Genomic DNA, 23,330 nt, shown 5'->3' on the forward strand with positions numbered 1-23,330 from the left:
GTAAATTGCTGAATTGGGAAGTTCTTGGAACCTCAGTAGGGTGCCAGAATCACCCTGCCCTTTAATTTCAAGGCAGTTTTATTGCATTCGTTTATTACTTGTTTGACTTTATTGGTGGTGCTGTGGGTCAGGCTCATTATTGGGATGGAATTGCCTATTACTTTGGTATCAGGTTTGAGATGACTCTAGGTTTTTCCTTGCCCTTCCTCCCCTGAAAACTTTAAGTAGGAGCTGAACATATGAATTGTAAATTAACAGCTGATTAATATGCACTGGCAAGTCCTCTGAAAGCTCTGGGATTGCCCCCTTCTGGCATGGCCTGTTTATGTTAATTAGCAGTTTGGAGATTACACAACAACAAAAAAGAATTTTCAAAATGGATAGTAATAAGGCAGAATTGAAGGGTCCCTGCCATCAAGGCTCACTCAGTCTCTGGGTTCTGGATGGGACTTGGCTTCTGATGACTGACTGACACCACTTGTCTATAAGAATCAGGAAGCCTATTTTAAAAAATAGAATTCTGTGAATGAAATCTTTTGGACCCCTGCAGTCTTTTTCAGTATCCAAGAGATCATACTACCTAGCAAACAGCACACTTTATGCTAAAACTAAGGTCGTGGTGGGTGGTTATTCCCTCCTGTCCATGTGTACATCCCAGGATTCATAAGCTTCTGAATTCAGTTATTTGAATACAAATTGACTTAATCTGAGGACTTCCCTCTCCCCCCCTCTAGTGAGCAACACTGAATTGTGTTGCTGTGGTTTGAGCCTGGGGGAAGGACTGGACTTCACATCATGTCACTTGCTGCCCAGGAACTGGGATATCTCTGGGCTGTGCTAGGAAAAGGGAGAGGAGAGACCCTAAACATAGTGACCAGGAAACTCCTTCAGGAGTTTTCCCAAAGGTGGGTACTAAAGGCGAGTGGCTATGTGTAGAATGGAAACCGATAGGTCAGTGCAGGGGTCTTACAAATTTGACCTTTATGAAAGGCAGGTCCGTTCTGACCTCTACAGGTCTGTTCATTTTTTAGTTTTAAAAAAATGAATTTGTTTCTCTCCTTTTTCCCCCTTACGTTTCTCCTTTTGGCAGGGGAGCATGGGGAGGATAACACTGTCTGGGTTTTAACGAGCTGGAATAACTGTCACTTTTTAAGTTTACACAGCACTTTGCTCCTGACTCAGGGGCCACTCTGGACCTGCAGTCCACACCCGCACTAAATCATCAGGTACGAGGGTAGTCTGTTACCCTGTTTTCCCCCTTAGAGACTGAATCGCAGACTGAATCATTCATAGAAGATTCTTGACTCAGCCTATTTCTCACAGATCCAGTGTTGAATCATTTGTTTTGACCAGCCTATAGACAATCAACTACACGTATGATCTTCAAGTGCTGCTACATTTAGGAATCCAAAAATGATATTTAAGAAGGAACTGATGGGGGCGCCTGGGTGGCTCAGTCATTAAGCGGCTGCTTTTGGCTCAGGTCGTGATCCCAGGGTCCTGGGATCGAGTCCTGCACTGGGCTCCCTGTTTAGCAGGGAGCCTGCTTCTCTCTCAGCTCTTATCCGCATTCATGCCTCTCTATCAGATAATTAAATAAAATCTTAGCGCCCCCCCCCCCCAAAAGAAAGAAGGACCTGCTCTTCTACCAGAGGGTCACCTACTGAGGACCTCATTGTAGCTGAGGAATACCCATGCTGGCTATGTTCCTGGGCAGAAGCTGGGAGAAAGTTACTGCCAGGACCAGTGGTCCCAGCTCTCCTCCTCAGCAGGCTGCCCAGTACTGGGAGTAAATGCCCAGCTTCTAGAGCAAGGCCACCCCACTTCAAATCCTGCCTTTGTCATTTTGGTCCCAGGCATTTCCCCCTTCGTCTCCCTGGGTTTCTTCCTGTAAGACAGGGAGATAATAGCTCCTTCACTGAACGAGGATTCTTTTCCAGGATCGAATGAATGAACATTTGTAAAGAACTTACACAGCACATACGACTAATATGTAACATGAACGTATTTGTGATGTACAGTTGTTGGAAAGGGCTTCGGCATTTCTCCCCGGGACATGTTGTGGGGTACTCGCAGGATATTGTAATGTGGCCATCGGTTTTTGGTTTATGTCGCATAGCTTTTCGTTTGAGAACACCTAAGTGCTTTAGAAGAATGAACCACTGCTCTTATTGACCCGTTCCTTGTCCACGCTCACAGCCATGTAAGTATCACGGACATAATCTCTGTTTCTTCTTCCCACTGTGACCCAGGTGAAGATCACTGTGGAACCCCACAAGATAGTGTTCCTTGTCGCTTTTCATTTAGAATTTTTTTGAATGAACTAGGCACCTCCAAGATTGGGGATCATCCATTGTTAGCACCCCAAAGGACTTCTTAAAATAATCTGACGTCTCCGGACACATCATGGCCAGAGAGGTTGTGGTCCAGGTTAATGAAGAATAGAATTAAGCCAAAAGCCTAAATCCATATGAGCCCTGTTTGGGCTGTTTTCTTGCTATGCTGTTCAGCCCTTAAGACGCGGTCTGTTTAAACGACATTACCCAGTGGTTGAGTATTTTCTTAACTAGATCCAAATCGAAAACTCTTTTAAAATTGGTGCTACTGTCATTCTGTTGCAGTAATGATATATACTACATACTCACTACAAAGTGACTCTTACACACACACTGGATAATACATGTTTACACATTTGGATTAATTTAACAAGTATCAAGGACAGAAGTGCTCTCCTGGTTGCGCGATTAGATATTTGCATATATGTTCAAGACAAACAGTGGATTATTTAAGTCTAAGCTCCAGCGTATGCAAATGTTTCCATCTAAACCTACCTCTAGTTAAACAGACACAGAAAATCTTGAAAGCATGGTTGACCAACAAAAGTAGCCTTTTTAAGCTCAGCAGCGTGTTGTTTGGGAACGTCATGGTCTTTAAAATGGTGCATCACAGGTACGTTCAGATCTGAGCCCTTCAGATGCTCTTCAGGCAGACGTGAGGGAAAGGTCACTCACCTAGCAGCAACGTAGAGGGTTCTGTTCATGGTCATAATCATCTGGATGTCCAGTCGGTGCCTCTGTGTGGTGTTCCGTCCTGGCTTGTGGCCCACAAACACCGGATACTGTTTTGTATCTGTGAAAAGAAAAGATGGGGCAAGGGAGGGAGAGGAAATCAAGCCAGGAATTGACAGGGCAGGGAGGGGAGGGGCCTGGCCACAAAACAAAACCATATTTAAGTCAGTCCATGCCACCCCTTTCCCTGTCCAAGGAGTCTTGTTATTTTAGGAAAGCCTGTGATAGATGGGTGCTCTTTGAGGACGATCAGGTTACAGTTTCATTTCCAGATGATAATCAGCCCGGACTTCTCTTTCTCCGTGTCACAATTTCTGACTTGTCCCTCTTTTGGGGGGTTAAACTTGCAAGTGAACCCTTTACATGAAGGTGCTCTTTTCTTCCAGTTTTCTTTTCATCTTCTTTAGAGTGCTAAGCCTGAGGGGCAGCCTGCCAAAGATCTTGTCTCCGGACAAAACTATTTCAAAGCAGCTTTCCCATCAATCACCACAAAGGCAATGTGGTCTGGAGGCGAGAACCCTCATCCAGGAGCCAGAAGAAAAATACAGTCTCCACAGGCGTCCAGTTGGAATAATCTACTATTGAAGGCAGCCCCGCTACGTTGGTTGGCATTCTAGGAACTGTGGGAAGTTCACTCTTGAGTTAAGCAATTGGCTAATCTCACAGAAGCGGGGGCTTTGACAGGACAGGGTCAAACGGAGTGTAGCCAGTCGGGTGATCTGGAATTTTCCCTGACTTGGAGATCCGTCAATGAACATATTTCTGCTTTCCTCTCGTTCTCCTGAGCTGAGAGCGGGCAATTTGTAATAATATCTGACCTTTAGAAATACCTACATTTCAAAAATCTCTCTGCCTTTAAACCTACACTCTCCAGAGCACTGGCAATCCTCCAGAGAAACTGAGAAGGAAAGAAGGATGAGTCATATTTAAAAATGTTTTTTTGGGGTGGGTTGTGAATAATGGCTTGAAAGCCATTCACAGATTCATGCTCAGACCCCAACACTGGAATCCCCCAGAGTATCTGAGCATTACTCACAGTGGGTATCAGAGAGCCTTGGCATATTTGACTCACAGTCAAGCTTGGTATGGGATTATCTTGTGCGTTCCCCTGCACCCTCGGAAATTTCATTTACCCATTCATCAAGGAGCTTGCTAAGATAGTTCGTGTCCCTCTACTCTCAAGGATTTGAGTGTCCACTGACATTTCCATTTTCAGCAGCATATTTGGGCTGGGCACTCTTCTTTATGGGGCACCAGAGATCAAGTACCTATCCCAAATGGGGATTAATAAATGTGTATGAAGACTTGGTACCTTGAGTCAGGTGGACTGCCTCTTCAGTCATTTTGAAAATGTGTGAAAGCACACCCTGACTTTTGTGCCCTCATTCTTCTTCTGTGCCAAGTCCTGCCAGCTCACTTTCATGAAATTCTTTCCCTTTTCAGGGACCGTCCAGCAGAAAGCCACACATTGGTGGTTCTCCTTCATATCCCCTGTAGCTAAATACTTTCCTTAGGGTCTGTTCAGTGTTTGTTTTGGGATGGCTATTGGGAAAATGGATATTTGGGTAAAAGGGCTCCCTTTCACCTTTACTACGATAAAACATTTTGTCTTTTGGAGGGAAGGGAAAGAAGAAGTACATGGGCTGATGATCCCATGTGCAGGTAGAACTTTTCCTCTTGAATAGTCATCTGAACTCTTAATCACATGGCTTTCTACCCTTCACAGTGAAGCAGAGACCAAAAGACAGTTGTAAATAGTTAAAAGTAGGTCCTCTGTGAATTCAAAGTCCGGCAAAGTTTTTACCTCGAAATCTAAAAGAAGAAAATAGTGTTCTTTCTTGTTCTCATCTTGTAACAGTGCCCACACGTTGACCACATGTGAGAAGGCACGCTCCGGGCGATACTCACATGATAGTGATATTCTCCCACTGCTGGTTTCCGGGCACGATCGAGGATGGCCTCCTTGTCATGGCCGGACGCATCATCAGAGGGACTCGAGGAACATTTCAGATCCTCACACACATGTTCACACAGGGGTCGCCCCGACAGTATTTAACTGAGTGACAGAACAGCCATCTCCCCAATTCGATGAGACCCCACTGTTGTCTACTAGTGAGTCTCCTATATTATTAAGTCTTAGAAAAGGTGGGTGTTTTGTTGGGTGATGCAGCCTAAAATGCCCACAGAAGAGTGAATGATAGTGATGATCGTGGGTACTTACAGTTGCCATGCGAAATACTGATTGGCTCAGAATCTTCTGGGAAGCCAGCCCCAGCGAAGTGTAGCAGTGTGAAATATAGCAGCAAGACTTCTGACCTCATAGTAGTTCAGCGGGGAGACTTTATTTCTCTACTTCACCCTGCCAGAGAGCAAAGAAGGATATTAATAAATATATATATATATATTTTTTTGACAAGTCAGATCTGTTATCTCCATAAAATGAAAAGACCTTGAAGATAAATTTAAGAGAAAAGGGGTCTCTGTTTTGTATCTTTTCCTTTGTGAATTCACAGATTACTGTGTTTTATATTAGTAACCTCTGTCTGTTACCCACGGCAGCCTCCTTCCCCGCACATCAGAGCCCTTTCACAAAGCTGCTCCCGGAACACAGGACCCAGAACCTTGTTAGTTCCTCTGTCCAAAGCCATTTTAAGACCTTCATAGGTTCCTATTCACAGTTATGAAAACACATTCCAAAAAGTGTGGATGACTGAGAACGCATTTTTTTTTTCTTTTTAATGTAAATGGTTTTCTTCTCAGCAGGTATAAGGCAGCCTGCCATCCCCCAGATGTGTTTTGTTTGTCCAGCTCCGGTTCTTTCAAAAATTTGAAGTGGTTGCCAATATTGGGGGAAAAAAAAGGAGGTTTCTAATAAAAATCAGAAGAGCTGACCTCTTGACCTAAATGACTATTCCCTTCAGGCACCACACCCCACCCCCAACACACAGGCAGACTTGCTTATATGTGCTCGCATGCACACACACACACACACACACACACACCCCATAATGAGCCCTGTTTGTTAATTTCTGTTACCTGCTTCACCCGTTTGTTGAAATAATTCCATAGTAATTCTAGAATGACCTTAGACATCAATAAAACCACACAATCTTTGTTTAAAAAGAAAGAAATGGATCCTTTTAGACTCTGAAGAATACTATAGGGAGAATCTGAAACCACATCCTGAAATGGTGTTTTTTTTTAAAGACTTTATTTATTTATTTGAGAGAGTGAGTGCAAGAGTTGGGAGGGACAGAGCGAGAAGCAGAGACTCTGCTAAGCAGGGAGCCTGACCTGGGGCTTGATCCCAGGACTTGACAATCATGACCTGAGCTGAAGTCAGACACTTAACCAACTGAGCCACCGAGGCATCCCCTGAAATGGTATTGGTTAAAAAAATTTCTCTCTGTATATTTTAGTTTCAAATACTGCCTTGCACTGGAACAGTAGTGAATAAAAATGCCAGATATACTGTTCTGACCAGCTGTGTATGTTCTTAAAAATGCTCTTTTGTGTAGAAAATTCTCCTAAATCTTAGAAATAAAAGCAATCCCATTGGGGCTGCCGAATACAGTGAAAGAAGGCACATAATTCAGTAAATACCGCATAATTCTCAGGCATATTTCAAATACGTGTTAATCTATAGGGGAAATCATGTAAAATGGGGATAACTTTTCATCTTTCCAGAGTGGTAAAGCCTTTGAAGTAGCCTGCCAAAGATGATCTTTGTGGAACAAAGCTATTTTACAGTAGTCCATCGATCGTTTAAGATTTGTGTGTAGGAAGGTCAAACTTAGTAAGTGAGGGGTCTTTGAAAGTTAATTTGGTGAACAAACTGCCAACTTACACTTTTGAGAACACTTAATATTAGATACCTGTGTCTCCTTCATGCCAAAAAAAGCAGTAACAAGTCCCAAGTGTAGCATTGCAACTTACAGTTTCACAGACACAGCTGGGTCTTAATCATTTCTTCAGTTGGAAAGTACACATTAATTAATTTGATTTATCTTGAAAAAGAGGGAGAGAGTCTGAGAGAAAAGCCCGAGCCGTTCCGTATCTCCATCTCTGGTGTGGAGATTAAAATTAAGCTTTACATGATGACTTGCTCACCAGGGCAGTCCATTACCCAGAGACATAAACATGCATTTACAGACAGGTTAAAAGTGATCGTCTGTTCATTCATTGATTTGCCAGTTCTTCCTACTGCAGAAACTCTGAACCCAAAGGGAAGAAGCCTTGAAGTCCCCTTGTTTGTTTCTCCTGGCTTCTGTTCAGTAGAACACTAAAGAGGGGAAATCAGTGACGGGAGTAAGCAAGACATAAATCAGATCCCAAGCAGCTGTTAGATGTTAGATGAGAAACTACACTGGGCAGGCACAAGTGGCAGCATTTACCGAGGGCTCAGGAGCGGTATTGTAGCCTAATACAGAAGCAGATACCTCAGGTCATTTGCAGTGGGTGAAGGAAGAATAACAGACTCAGAACGCTGGTTCTCAGTCTTGGGAAATACATGTGTACTTTCAAAGATTAATTTGTCTCAAGTCTTTGGCCTTCCCCAATTGGCATTCGTCTTTGTACATATGCCCTACAAGCCAACGAGCCTGAGCCCTGGCTATTTTATTGTATCTCCCAAGTTTCGTGGTTCCCATGGTAAGACGGCATGGGGCAGACACACTGTGCTTCACCCCCAGAAGTTGGCCGGCAGGGGGACGCTCACAGAAGAAACCTGTGCTGCGCTTCCTTTAATCCTTACACTTAGCCAGGACTGAGACTGCGATGGGGTATTTAAGTATCTCCAGGTTTATAGTAGGGCTCCATGCCAGGAAAAATAGCTGTTTCATGTGTCTTTCTATCATCATATCATCAGACTGTTAACATGTACATCATAAGGGAGGAAGCGTTCTGGCAGGACCGCAGGTCGTCCACACGAACACTTTATAGTTGTCTTCGGCTGGGGTTGTGATGTATTACTCCCTTCCTACACAACTTTGGGCTCAACCCTTGTAAATACGTAGACAATATATTTTCTTGTTGAAACGATTGTTTCGCGGAGAGATCCCCATTCAATCACATTGTCATTTCCCATTCCACGGAATGCGGGCTGGGTCTTCCCGCTAAGACTGCAGCGATGCAGACAGGCCTTGAGCTTCGGAGAACAAAACACAAAATAGGCACTTCCCTCTGAATTTCAGACTCTGGAGCTAGCTGGGCTGTTGCAATTAAAGAGGTTGTTTAAGGAATTTTTGAGACTTGGAGCAATGCTACCCACAGACTGTGTGTTTCTAGGCATCTACAGCCATTTGATGGTTTCCCTCTCTGTTGACTGTGGTTCTCTGGGCTCCCCTGGACTTAGACTTCAGCAGATACCCAGACAGTGAGATAGTGGGGAGGCAGTCAACACGAGCATTCTTTTTTTTTTTTTTAAGATTTTATTTATTTATTTGACAGAGATCACAAGTAGGCAAAGAGGCAGACAGAGAGGAAGGGAAGCAGTCTCCCTGCTGAGCAGAGAGCCTGATGTGGGGTTTGATCCTAGGACCCTGGGATCATGACCTGAGATGAAGGCAGAGGCTTAACCCACTGAGCCACCCAGGTGTCCCAATACGAGCATTCTAAACAAAAACACTTACTTCAAAAGTCAGTTTCTCCTGCCTGATTTCCCATCTCGTTGTCTCAGCTTTCCACTCTTCTGAGCCTGAAGAGAAAGGGCCTTTGTAGAATCCACCACTACTCTAAAGGTATAACCCTCCTCTTCTCCAACCTGCAGTATTTGTGGAAAACCTTAAGAGCATTTTTCATTTTAATAGGCATCTGCCGGGTGAATTTACTAGATCTATTTGGATTCATCTAAAATTAATTACATGACTTTACTCTGAGTCACATGGGCGAGAATTGTGTTGACTTAACTATATGCTCTCAGCCCAGATAAAAATTGTCTTTTACTGTAATTTTTCCCCTACAGTTTTTAAGACCAAATTGACTTAACAGATCCACGGCGTACAAGTGGTGTTGGGGCTATTGGCTGCCGTGAGCTGAATGATCTGTGCGGAATGCTGATTGGCCAGGAACCCAGCCTCCAGTATTCCAGATTGAGGGCTGAACAAAAGGGGCTGAAAGGAAGTCTGTCTGAAAATCCTGTGGCTGCATTCATGGTGATAATTGTGTTTTGAAATGATCGAGTATTTTCAGTAGTTGGAGCTTCCATCCACCTCCCTCCTGCACACCCATCATATAGCAGCAGGTGACTGTCAGCAAAGCATGAAGTGAAGGGGATGTCACTAAGGTCACAAATGGCCACGTCTTCCTTCTGATTAATCCGGTGCCACGAGGACTGGGGAGCCACGACAAGCCTGTGCAGCCAGAGTACCACTCATGCTTAACCCCAGTCCTCTGCCCAGCCATTCCCCCAAAACCTGCCCTGGAAAATTCTACTCGGGCTCACAGACTGGTAGGACTTGGCCAAAGCTTGGCTCACAGAGCAGAAAAAAAACAAAATTAGTTGCCAACATTTCGGGGGAAAAAAATTGGAGATTTAACATAGAACTCTGGGTTTCTGGCTTCTTAAAAAAAGAAAAAGCAGCGATCTGCCTTCACTGGCCAACATTTCACATGGCTAGTGCTCTGGAGCTGAGTGGGGCCTCCCCCAAGGAGAGCATGCTAGCCCTCTCCACTTGGAAACATTCCCGCCATTTTCCATTGTCTTAGGAAGCCTCATCACCCACTCACCTCACCTGTCTGACCCCTGAAGGCTCTGAGGGCAGCCTCCATGCCCCTCAGGAAAAGCACATTAGCATTGCAGACAAGGGAAAAACAAGCAGAATAGCTCACATCAGTCTTAGTATGTGAGCCTTGGGAGACCCAGTGTCTGCACACACACGTGAATGGATGTTGCTTTTTTGAAGACCCACGTGGGTGCTCCACACATGGAGGACATGTGCCCCAGCAGCATGGGGTGCTTGCCTTTGTATCTGGACTTGGCTGGGTAGATACAACTTGAGGTACTGTCTTCCTGAGTGTTGGCATCTGATGAACTTTTTTTTTTTTAAAGATTTTATTTATTTATTTGACAGAGATCACAAATAGGCAGAGCAGCATGCAGAGAGAGAGGAGGAAGCAGTCTCCCTGCTGAGCAGAGAGCCCAATGCGGGGCTCGATCCCAGGACCCCAGGATCATGACTGAGCCGAATGCAGACACTTTAACCCACTGAGCCACCCAGGTGCGCCCCCTGATGAACATTTTAATAATAAGTAATAATAATAATAAGGGGGAACAGTGAGAAAAATAACTTATCTGGAGACTTGCTAATGCAAAGTACTCTTGGTCATAACTCTATAGATTTGTTCTAGGAATGAAGAGGATGATGGTAGTGGTGGGTTTGATTTTTTTTCTTACAAGGTAAATCATTTACTACTGTGTTTCAGTAATTCTTTTAAAAAGCCCATTTTCTTCTGACATCATAGGAAGTTTTACAGCTAATCAGTAATTCACACTGTCATTAAAAGAAGGAAGGGCACACTAACAGGGTGACCGTAGGCAAGTCACGTAGCCTTGCTGGCTCTGTTTCCTCACCTGTAAAATGAAAGCATATGAAATGTAATGGACTCTGGAGCTCATCCAGGCTCTGGGGTTGTATGATTCTGGGTGATTCTGCCTTGGTGACGAAGGGAGTGAGTATGTGGTGATTAGGGAGCACAGGACATGGACTTTGAACCTGGGCACTCCTGTTTCAAGTTCCTTGAGCTGGAGCTGAGAAATCCGGCCTGTGACACCTAGTTTCAACATCAGGACAAGGTTCAAGTCCCATAAGGAGTTCTGATCTGGCCAGAGAGACTGCAGTTGTTACCACTTAATTATATTCCGATAGTTGGGTTTTACAGTAAGGATGACGTTTCCATTTTTATTGCTCTAGCTTAAAAAACTTTTTTTTCTTTTTTAAAAAATTGATGTGTAACTGACATATAATACCTTGTTAGTTTCAGGTCTACATCATAGTGATTCAGTGTTTCTAGACATTACAAAATGGTCCCATAATCAGAGTGGTTACCATCTGTCACCATATGAAGTTGTTGCAATGTTATTTGGCTCTGCTCCCTACACTGGACCTTACATCCCATGACTGACTTGTTTTATAACTGAACTTGGGAACCTCTTAACCCTCTTCTTCTGTTTCACCTGTCCCCCTCAGCCATCTCCCCTCTGGTAACCCACAGTTTGTTTCCTGTGCCTTTGAGTCTGTTTCTGTTTTGTTCTGTTCATTTATTTTGTTTTTAAGATTCCACATAGAAGTGAAATGTGTTATTTATCTTTCTCAGTCTTCCTTCACTTAGCAGATTACCCTCTAGATCCACCCATGTAGCAAATGGCAAGCTTTCATTATTTTTTATGGCTGAGTAGTATTCCGCTGTGCATATGTGTGTGTGTGCGCGTGCACGTGCACACGCATGCATGCACTCACACACACCACTTCTTCCTCATCCGTTCTTCTATCAGAGGACACTTGGCTCACTTCTGTACCTTGGTTACTGTACAGATTTCTGACCTCGTACTTTGTGTCTTTGTAATGTCACTTTCTTTTTTAAAGATTTTATTTATTTATTTGACAGAGAGACAGCAAGAGAGGGAACACAAGCAAGGGGAGGGGAAGAGGGAGAAAGCAGGCTTCCCACTGAGCAGGGAGCCCGATGCCAGGCTTGATCCCAGGACTCCGAGATCATGTCCTGAGCTGAAGGCAGATGCTTAACTGACTGAGCCACCCAGGCTCTGTTTTTAAAAATCTGAATTGACATCGGTGTAAAAGCTCCTCAGTGAAACCAAACTATTGCTCACAATGTAGGGAACAGAAAGATCAGAGGGTTTTGAATCCCACTTACCAGCTGAAGGTCTCTGAGCCAGATTCCTCAGCTTTAGGGTGATCAAAACAGCATCTCAAGCTTGGATGTGAGCTAATAATGCTCCAAAAAGTTGTACCCCTCAATAAATGTGCATTCTTCTGTTGAGAAACTTAAAAACGGCCTTTTAGTAGTTTTTCTTAGAATTCTTTAAGAAATTCTCAGGTGGGCCCCAGATTAGCAGCTGGTGTTGTCTTTCTTCAGTGGGAGAGGAAGCCCCTCCTCTTCATCCTTCCGTTTTTCTCCTGCCCTCACTCCCCCCTTCCCCTTCCAAGTCACGAAGCTTCCTGTCTCTGGGTGGGGGACCATCTGGGAGAGGCGGAGAGCCCATCTCAGAATGGCGTAATTCTCATCGTGCGATTGTAAATTGTGAATCCTGACAGTCAAAGGAAAATAGCAGTGTGGAAGATGGGCAGGGGATGAGGTGGGCATGGAGCTTTATTACGCACTCTCTGTTACAGGGTCCATATGCATACTGTCTTATTTAAACATTGTGGCAACCCGGGGAGACGGGCCTTATGGTCTTAAGGTCTTAGGCGCACAAGGAAACTGAGGCTCCGGGAGGTTAAGGGATGTGCCCAGGTGTCACAGTCAATCTTTACAACACTGTCAGAAGGGGAGCTGCAGACGTGAGCCCAGGTCTGTGTGACGCCAAAGTCAGTGTCCTTCCAGGACATCGAAGAAAGGGGAACAGAAGGAAGGTTGGAAAAGAGAGAGCTGCTGACATAAATAGCGACTGTACTTAAGATAATAGTTGCATATATGTTGATGCATCTATGCCCACGTGGACAGAGTGGCTTGACGTTCCTAACGGCTTCAGTAATAAAAATCTATCAAAGGAGTACACAGTTGCTTCTACACATATAGGCATGCAAAGGCTCATTCCACTCTACGGCCCTGTGATTGCAGGCTTCACGTAAGAAGACGCAAATGCTCCTGAGCCACAGCATTAGAAGTGGATTGGCTCATGACAACACTGTGGAGCCACTTGCCCGCCAGCCGCTGCCTCAGCAGCAAGATTTTAAAGTCAGTACATCCTAGAGAACAGAGTCTGTTACAAAGGGTAAAAACAAGCTGCCTGCTTCAGCAGCTGATAAGATAAACAGATCTGGACACCCCTCAAGGCAGCGGAAGGAAGCTCTCTGCCCAGAGACAGGAGGGAGAGCAGGGGTTGGTGCAGAAAGCCCAGCTTGCCCAACGCTGGACACTTGTCTCAAGGGGACCCAGCTGCTGATCGTTCTTGCACCAGAGGACCAGTTCAGGGATTGAAGAGTGCTGAGACAGGAGGTGGCCCTCCCGGGCCTGCACAGCCCTGTTTCAAGGCCTGCGGACGCTGAGACGCTGCTGCAGTCCTCGGGATGCATAACCGGGCCACCAGAGAACACTTCCCGGGTGGGATGAGGAACAACTTGGGCCTGGCGATGCTGGTGGAAACCTCCGCTCTACCCAGGCTTCAAGGGCCACATCCACCTCTTGGGTGATATTTGCCTTGAGATCTAAGGTTCATGCAAATGAGAAAAGTGGCCCTAGCCTCGTAATAAAGACCTGATCTCCTCCTCTTCTCAGCCATAAGCAGAAGCCTAGAAACCCCCATTACAGGGGAAATGCCACAGACCCAACCTCAACAATGGCACAGGCATTCAGGGGCGTCTAATCATGAACAGCCACTGTGTGTAATATCCCATTTTAGGCCTAAAACTGGTCACAAAGGAGCAGGAAAACAGCTGTGGATTCAGAAGTCCTGTTAGGAAAAACAGTTTTGTTGGAAAAATAAAGTCAGGTTGTAAAGCATCTTAAAAGGGGAGGAGGCAAGTCTTCTCTTTCAGGAGGTTCTGTGTTATAGCGGCTTTCCTTGTGTTTCCCCTCCTCCCAGCACACGCACCCCTAAGCCGGCACATCCGGTGGGCTTCGCTTGGACGTTTCGGATACAGTCCCCTATCTCACTGGCGCTCCTCAAGTGAAGTCATGACCTTGGCCCCACTCTCCAGAGCTCAGAAGGCTACAGCAGTCCCAGCTACAATGTAGCCGCATCTCACACCAGCTTCTGGGCACCTCCATCTTTCCAGCTTTTATAACATGGCTGAACTCAAACATCTGCTCCAGAGGCAGAAACACGCGCCCCCTTTGTTTTACTGCTAAGGAAACTGAGGCCTGAGAAGGGAGGTCACTTGCCAAGCGTGGCACAGCTCAAAAGTGGCAAAGCTGAACAGCAGTGGACTCCCGACTCCCTCACTGAGCTCTGTCCCTACGTTACACTGCCTTCAGAAAGGCAGCCAAGACTCATTCATTTCTCCTGGGCTTGCTGCCTGATGCTCATTCCTGCCACTGCCCAGGTCCCTGCCTTCTGTCAGGAGCCAGGCTCTGTGCTAGCTGCCGAGGCAGGCAGCGATGGGAGAAAAGGTCTCCTCGTCCCCCCCCCCAGAATGCTCTCTTTAGTAGATGGACCCCACAGCTCCTGCCTGTTGACCCAAGATAGAATACATAAACAAATACCCGTAAGGTTTCACAAAGAAAGAAAAGAGTCCTGTTGGGAAGAATACTGTCTAGAGGGAGGTGGTGTTGTAAAGGCAAGTGGCTGGGGACATCACCCTAGGCCTCCAGCTGGAGAGAGGCTTGGCAGGTTGCGGGGTGGAGGGTCAGTGTAGACTGGGGAGGGTAGAGGAGGCGCCGGTGGGAGCTGAGAGATTTCAGGCTGACCAGGTCTAGAGAACAGTGTGTTAACCATGAGCAACTCCATGCCGATCGGGTTTTCAGACACTGGAACTGGACCATTTCCCTCTTTGCCTAAGGAATTTCAAATACTTGTCTAAAGTAATGGGTGGATTTTTGCACTTCTCCCGAAGTTCAGTTTAAAGAATTATAGGTGAGAATAAAGAGTGTATCACATTACTCTTTCCTTCTAAGAATATGACCCAGGATGAAGAAGGATGGGGGTGGGGAAGCTCTGCAGCAGGAGCTCAGAATATTGGTGGGTGTTCGTTCACTCGAGGTGCTGATTATGGGAGTTTTTCCCTCATTACTCTCCCTGGTTTTCTGTACATTGCTAATTTCATTAAGAATGAAACAGGGCAAAAAAGTAATAGGCTTACATTGAAGGCACTTTCCTTCCGCCTTTAGAAAGATACTTGGAGAGTGACTCTATAGAGAGCAAACTCGAGATTAGTGTCTGGGGCTTTCCACGAAACTTTGTCAAAATCCTGAGTTGCTTTCAACTAAAAAGGCAGCAGTTGCCAACCTTTGATGGGGTGACTCTCCCCAGTCACTACTCCTCTGCTTGCTCTCAGCGCAGTTAATGGAAAACAGATTCTCCCAGCCGCAGCCCTCACCTTACCGCTCCTCACTGGCCTGGGATTGCCTCTGGCTGAGCTGGGCTGCCAGGCTCTGTTCTTACTCCTGTTGGAGTGGAAGTCAGCTTCCAACATGGCTCCGAGAGAAATGAAAACAACCTGCAAAGTCTCTCCTCCTTTGAGCTCGGAATAACAGCCCAGGGGCACCTGGGTGGCTCAGTGGGTTAAGCCGCTGCCTTCGGCTCAGGTCATGATCTCAGGGTCTTGGGATGGAGTCCCGCATCGGTCTCTCTGCTCAGCAGTGAGCCTGCTTCCCTCTCTCTGCCTGCCTCTCTGTCTACTTGTGATCTCTCTCTGTCAAATAAATAAATAAAATTAAAAAAAAAAAAATAACAGCCCAAAGTAACAATATCATCAGTCACACGTGATGGATGCTTTGACTGAGCCCTACACGTTTTATTGCCTCCCCCCCACCCCCCCCCCACCCCTGGTTAAAACAGCCTCAAGATCAGGCAGTGAAAAACACCTTCTTGCATTAAACCTTTTGGATCAGGTTCTCTGGTGTTGGCTGTGTGCTGTCTTTCACCGTGTCCCTTGTCTCTCTCAGTGAATCTGATGCTCTTCCAGTAACGTGAAGGCCAAAAATGGAGTTTATGTTTGACGACAAGCTTCTAATCATATATAGAGAAACATAATATCATTTCAGGATCTGCTCCATAACCAGGCATGTTATTGCTGACTGGTTCTTATCATCTCTGAAACATCTACACGCACAGTGGATTATCTGTGTCTCCGTCTAGACGAGACTCACCCAGGACAGAAATGAGATGGAAGCATTAGCTCTTGGCTTTCCATGATTTTCTTACATTCTTTAGGAAATTTATTTCATTTATTAAGAGGAAAAACCGGTCGTCTTTATATCCGGGCGAATCGGATGAAAACCGCAAACCCATGCATTTAAAGCAATTTAAATTTACTAGTGCCATTGGTAGATAACTGCTGAATTTTCCTGAAATTGAATGAATGATATCTTTATTGGCTTTCTTCATGTTCTTTATTCGGCTGGCTTGATTGACTTCGAGCAGGTATCCCTTTGAACTTGGGTAGAGAGAGCACTGTTCACTAGTTCCTTCTTTTCAGATCAAGTCCAATCTGGTGCTAATACTCCCTATAGTGTTCGTTTATTTGTAATGTGAAATCCTACCCTGAAAATTAATAACGATTTCCAAACATCCTGAAAATATGCTTCCTTAAGGCCAGTAAGCGTAAGTTCCAGGAAATGATGGGTTTGTTTAAATGTCTCTGCCACTTAATGACTTGATTCCTTACATAGGTGACTTCAAGTTCACTGCACAGAAACTTTGAGATTTAAAGCCCTGTTCATGGAGAGGAAGGCAGTAAGCATCTGGATGAACTATTTTCACAGCAGTGGTTGTTTTGAAAAATGCCTCACTTTTTCTTAAGTGTAAAGAAAAACAAGATTTGCTTTTCTGTTTCTCTAGATTTGGATGAAGTGAGTTGGTTTTTGAAATAGAGGCACACAGCCCCTCATTTGCAGTTACAAAAACCAGACCAAACCAAACCCAGGGAACAAACCCTGAAAACCAAACATTCTTTCCTATTTATGTGGTGACAAAATTTGACCTAAATTGGCATGAGACCATCTATAGACTTTATTGATTCCTCTTGGGATGAGTATTTATACATTTCACTGCAAAAAAAAAAAAAAAAAAAAAAAAAATTAATGGAAATGTAGTTGCCATACACTGTTACATTCGTTTCAGGTGTAGGACATGATCCTATAATTCTAGACATTACTCAGTGCTCACCACAGGTGTGTAGTGACCATCTGTCACCAAACAGCATTCCTGCAACTTGACTGTGTTCCCTGTGCCCCACACTTCAGCTCTGTGACTTACTTAATTTGTAACTAAAGGTGTGTACCTCTTAATCTCCTCCATTTCACCCATCCTCCATTCTCTTCCCCTCTGGCAACTACAAGGTCCCTGTTTTTAAGAGCGGTTTCTTGTTTGTTTTGTTTCTTAAATTCCAAATATGGGTGAAATCATACGGGATTTGCCTTTCTCTGTCTGACTTCTTTCTCTTAGTATAAGATCTTCTAGGTCCATCCCTGTTGTTGCAAATGGCAAGGTTCCGTTCTTTTTGATGGCTGACTAGTACTCCATTATATTCATATGCTACCTCTTCTTTATCCATTCATCTATGGATGGACACTTGGGCTGCTTCCACATTTGGCTATTGTACATAATGCTCCACTGCCAAAAATATGAACAGTTTGGTTACTGGATGCTGCCTTCACTGGGGGAGATGTCCCATGCCACTTCTCTAAAATCTGAAGAATTAAAAATGCTGAAGCACATCTGTTGCAAAGCTTTGAGAAGGAGACTGTGGAACTATATTCCTTGGTCCCAAGGAGATTAAAATCAGGATAAAAGACAAGAGCAAAGGAGACGCTTTAGAGCCTAATTCCCAGCCCTGGCTTTGCTAAATGCAGGAGCTCTCTAATTATCCCAGACATACTGCATTGAGTCTCACAGTGAAAACAATGTAATCTGATTTCCCTTTTTTCTTTCTTTCTTTTTTTTTTAAAGTGTATCATATGATACTTGAAAGAATAATTCAGAGATTAGGAATTGCTGACTGAATCATCTTGTTTCCATTTCCTCTGTTCTGTGCTCCTGGTGACGGGTTTCTGTCCGTACTAAGGGCTGACAAGAACAGGCTTCTACAGAATGAGCGCAGCTCACGGAGCGGAGGGGATCTTGGTAGAGAGGGTCTCAGACACGGGTGGGTGAGTAGTGACATCCTGCACCAGCAGAAGGGACTGCCTCCCCATGGGCAGCGCACCCCACTCCCCGCCCCACCCCCGTGTGCTACCTTCCTCCTCCCACCTGACAGCCTCCCTCTCTTGCCCAGCGTTCAATGGGTAGACTTCACGGCCATTTCTGTGCAGCTAGTGGTAGTGTCTCCAAAGAAGCATTCTTTGTCTTTCCCCATGAAGTGACCCTGCTGGTGGCTTTTGCCGATGCCCGTAATCAGAGGGAACTGTCAACTGGCAGTATTTGCTTTATGTACTGGCCTTTAGTTTTCAAATACCTGCAGCTTTGTTTTCGTAGGTAATACCGGTCCACTGAGGGATCAGTTAGTAGAATGAAGAATTTGAATTTCAAGAATATTTTGGGAGGAGAGCTTTTATGTCGGGCAACAGGTGAGGGGAGGGGAGGAAGACATACTCGCTTCTCTTCTCTGAGGGCCTCTGCATAAATGACCCCCTCCACAAACTGCCTGCCTCCATTGCCTCTCACAACAGGAGCCCTGGGCATCAGGCTCAGTGGTGATCAATTCTAGCTCTAAGGTAAAAATAGAGGCAAATGGCGAATAGCAGATAGCCTGGACACAAGGTTAATCACCGCGGTCCAGATTATCTGGAGGGAAAACAGCACATTGTTATCAGCAATTAACCCCTAAATCTAAGAATGAATGAATGAATGAAGAAATAAGTCACAGTTCCCTTAATTAATAGCATGGCAGACAATCAGTATAATTACTGTCTGTGTGAGAGACCAGAATCTGGAGAAAAGTGAAATTATCCAGGAAGCCCGAGCATGACAGGTAGAAGCCCAACCTAAGTGCTGAGGGTCAGACAAGAGAGAGGCAATAAATCAGGGCGGAAGGGAGGGCGAGACCCGTGCCCAGCCCAGCAGACACGCCCAGGCGGCTGGTCACCCTGGGACAGCATGGGGGTCCCTGTACACACATGCAGCGCATTCCTGGGGGAGGCAGTGGTGGCACAGGAAGTGCAGAAGTGGCCCTGAGAGCTCGCTATCCTCTGGTTACCGGACAGCGTAGAAGGTCTGGCTGGGTCCTGCAGGCTTCCTCCCTGGGAAGGATCCCTGGGTCGGAGCCGTGAGATGGGGAGAGCACAGCTATGGCGTGCACGGAGAGGGAGTAACGCACGAACTTCTTTCTGAAAGGGAGATTCCTCAGGTTCACTTTGAATAAGTAAAAGACTAAGGCAGAATAATTTTCTACTCAAATAGCGATACTCTGCCTGTTGAGTTAACAGTCTTCAGCTCTCCGAAGAGCGAAAAAGGGAAAAAATTCATTCAGAAGTGTTCTGCAAGGGTAGGCACATGGACTCCCCCACATTTCTATTGAATCAGCCCTTTCCGGCAGCACTAAGCCAGGAAAGGAAGGCTGTCTCCTCCCGAATCTTATGGAGGAGGGGGCAAGGTACTGTGTGGCATTTGGCTGTGAGGACCTAGGCTTGGATGCTGTGTCTCCGTCTGAAAATCAAGGCCGTGCGGGTGCCCCTCCTCCCTCACGGAAGGTAGACATGGAGGTTGAGAATCGCCAATAGGAATTTTTCCGTTTTTTGCACGTGCTTTCATTCTGAAGGAACGTTGCTTTTGTGCATCATGGATTACTTCTTTAATGTTTGGGGAGTGAGCAGTGAAAATGTGAGACATGGGGAAGTATGAGCCAGGGTGTTGGCCTGGGAGAGGACGTTATTGTCAGTGTTCAAGTTGAATAAGCAACTGCCTTTGTCAGTGGTTTCCCTTCATCTGTCCATCTGCTCCACACATGGTGGAGTTTCCAATGTGCCAACGAAGCTGGGACACGGGGATACTGAGGTCTTGGGCCCCATAGTGGGTTCTGTCCTTTCGGAGCCCCCAGACCACTGTAGGAAGCGTCAGCAGCTGTAACAGAGCAGACAGCCTCAGAAGCTCAAAATACTACAGGTTCAGAGGACTGAGGGATAACACCGGGTAGAAATTTTACAACTGAAACACACCATATCCGTCCGCCTCTCCACGTGCTAACCTAGGACGGTCTTTTGAAAACTCAGGTCGCACTCTCCCCTGCATAAACTCTCCAGTGGCTTCTAACTACATTTATGCCACAACTGAAACTGCCAATCCTGGCTGCAGAAAGCACCACCTGATCTCCCGGACCGCATCGTGTTCCATTCCACCCTTTCACACTTGGCTCCTGCCACCCTGCCTTACCGACCTGTGCCCCCACCCTCCACTTGGAATTACCTCCCATTCTTCAGTTGTCTGTTCACCTTTGACCCTTAGAACCATGTTAAAACATCACTTCTGGGTGGCTCAGGAGGTTAAGCTTCCAGCTCCTCTGGTTGTGACCTCAGGGTTCTAAGATCGAGCCCCATATCTGGCTCAGGCTCTGTGCTGAGCAGTCTGCTTGAGATTCTCTCTCTCCCTCTGCCCTGCTCCCTACTCCCACGCTCTCTCTCAACTAAATCAACCGATTTTTTTTTCTTTCTTTTTTTAAAAGTCACTTCTTTGAACAGAACTTTCCTGACCTGGAAAACAACCCAATCCCACCCACCCCCCCCCCCCGTCGCCCCGTTAAAAAATCACATTGTTCTAAGTTTCTGAGTGGATTTGTCCTTAGTTGATATTTCTACATTTGTATTCTTACTTGCTTTTATCTGTCCTTCCCCCCATCCATCAGAATGTAAGCTTGGTATGGACCAGCTTGTCTTGTTAATCAACATATCCATACATTCTGGAACAAAGCTTATTACTACACAGTGAACTTTTAACAAATATTCATTGAATAATGAGTAAATGTTACCCCAAGAAAGAATATCAGAACAATTTCTGACAGACTGGCGTGAAAAGGGAGTGGAGATGCAAGGAGCAAGGGCGGGTGTTCTCAGATACCTGAAGAGAAACCCTGAAGACAGGAGGGTAGAGCTAACATCAGTGGGTAGAAATTACTAGTGTATAATTTCTGCTCAAAATAAGGAGGAACTTTCTAGTAGTCCCAGGAACACAAAGAAGGACTGGCTTGCCCAAGGGGCAGGAGGCCAGCTGAGTGCTGGAGTGGAAGGAATATTATCTAGGGCAGTCAGACATCGGATGTGGGGCTAGACTAGACAACATGTAAGGTCCCACTGGAGAGCCTTATTGCCTAGGATTCTTGGATCCTCTGACAAGTTCTTCCTCCCACGTACTGAGGAAGCACTGCTTAGAGCAGGAAACCACAGATGGTCCAGGAAAATCCTGCTGTTGACACAGGCTTTTGCTGGAGGCTGCCCATAAAGCTCTGTTGATGAAGTAACCTGCCTAGAACCAAAGGACCAAAGAGAAAGTCCTCAGGATTTGTCCAGGCCTCATTCTTCCAGGATCCCAGGTTGACCAGCTTTTGTAGGGATTAGGTCTGTAGCCCAAGTGTGTACGCCAGGAGAGGGATGGTCATAACCTAATGAACATCATGGGCACTAGCCAGAGGTCTTTTGGCAGGGGAACGTCCAGCATCCGTACTCCCCCACCTCTTCTCATCTCTGCTCAGAGGGCTCAGAGGAGGTCTTCAAGCGTGGGATCCAAAGTTAAGCTCTGGTGTGTGGCCTTTCTGGGCGTGAATGTCATCCACTGGCTTGTTCCTAAGGCACTATTGCCAATGACATAGAGACCCCAAGAGATGATTTAACTCCCCTCTTGTCTCAAATCCCTTCCTGGTGACTCATAACTTTCTCTTGACACCAGAACAGCTGGGCCAGCCAGCTGGAGAGAAGACATACAGATGTTGCTGGCGGGAGCTGGGAGGGCTGTGGGGCGCTCATCAGTGCAGTCAGCCCACAGCACCTCAGTGGGCTACGGAGCTGGGGGTGTTTCCCCTTTGCAGACCAGACGTGGGTGGGGATGCCGGCTTCATCGTGGCGCACGTCTCATCCGCAGCACATAACGTCTTTCCACACAGAGTGCCACAGCTCTTCTGCAGCTTGCAGAAGTTTTATTTTTTTGAGGAACATTAGATCCTTGAACCCATCCATCTGGAGAAGGTGTGAGAGAGAGTTCTTTGGCCTAGAACGTACCACCCACCCAGATATCTGGGCTTAAAACAGATCTCAAAGTAGGGAATGTGTGAAAGACGCAGAAGTTAAAGGAGGGGGTGGAGGTGGGGGGGGCAAGAAAGAGATGATCTTTGTTTCTGAAAAAAAGATTTAAAGCAAAGACGTAAAATTAATTTGATGTGTCAGTTATACACCAGAAGACCTGAAATACGTGTGTATAAAATCCTACATACAAAAGCCTTGCTTAAGCACCATCTTGTACATTGGACGTACTTGCTAAATATTTGTTGATTTTGATTCAAGTGGCTTTGAGTATTTTTAAGTATCATCACATTGAGTTCTACGGTGGTTGTGAAAGAGGCATTTTTTAAAAACAAAATTTAAATATAAGCCAAGACTGATTTTCCGAGGTGTTGTGAATATTCCAGTTACATTATACAAATAAGTAGTAACCCAGGTTCGTCTCTGAGGGAGGGGGGCCTGGAGGTCAGATGTGGGAAAGAAACGCACTTTTTGTGTTGTACTCTTCTAGGCTTTTTGAAATTTTTATTCCTCGTGCATGTGTTTCATATTGGGGGAAAAAAACCAAAACGAGTTAGTTTTTAAAGTCTGTGTCTCCCGAGGCGAACCTGGAACTCGGGCCTACTGATACCTGCCAATTCCCACAATTTTCCCCAGGATCCCATCCCTTCACAATCTGTTCAGCCAGTGGTAATATTCTGGAGCACAGAATGAGGGTGGGGGAGGTTTACAGGCCTTGTGGCGTCAGTCGTGGTAACTTTGGGGGTTTATCTGTGACACAGAGGGGAATATATGCCGGCTGGTAGTTTACACAACACCATAAACCCACCTGTAAGCCATATGAATGGCTGCCTAATGTATCAGCTTTCAAATAAAAATGTAGCCAACTCGCAAAGGCAGGGCACAGTGAAGTCAAATCCAAAGAATCAGATGAGCTCAAAGCAAATACCCTACATATTTTTTATTTTCCATAAACAAGATTCCAGTACTGTGTATGGGAACTGTATTTTCCCTCCATGTGCATCTTCGTTTCTGGGCAGGCTCCTGCCCCCGTGTCCTCTGGCGTCCCTGCCCCCTTTCTTGGGGTTCATCCCCCATGTCAAAGGAAGGCCAAAGGCTGCTTCTCGAGCTGCCCTAAAGGATGCAGGACTTGGGAGAAGCAGGATGCATGTTTTCTTCTGGGAGTGGTCATCTTAGAGTATCCCAGAATGACTGTTTCCT

The 23,330-nt window shown here is 45.7% G+C and overlaps 1 protein-coding gene across 4 annotated transcripts in view; it reads right to left on the reverse strand.

Annotated features, from left to right (window-relative positions):
• The window catches only part of SEMA6A (semaphorin 6A), a 127,922-nt gene that overhangs the window by 57,091 nt on the left and 47,501 nt on the right, over positions 1 to 23,330 (reverse strand). For 3 of the 4 annotated variants that reach the window (XM_045999131.1, XM_045999133.1, XM_045999132.1), the window contains exons 2-3: positions 5,290 to 5,427; positions 3,012 to 3,129 (exon numbers count right to left, since the gene is read on the reverse strand). In XM_045999131.1, coding sequence (XP_045855087.1) covers positions 3,012 to 3,129; positions 5,290 to 5,389 — 218 coding nt within the window. In that variant the 5' untranslated portion in view covers positions 5,390 to 5,427. Of the gene's footprint in view, positions 1 to 3,011; positions 3,130 to 5,289; positions 5,428 to 23,330 lie in introns of those variants that run through there. The other variant, XM_045999135.1, reaches the window with a different exon arrangement.

This window comes from Meles meles, chromosome 3 (genome assembly GCF_922984935.1).
Source record: "Meles meles chromosome 3, mMelMel3.1 paternal haplotype, whole genome shotgun sequence".
Lineage (NCBI taxonomy): Eukaryota > Metazoa > Chordata > Mammalia > Carnivora > Mustelidae > Meles > Meles meles.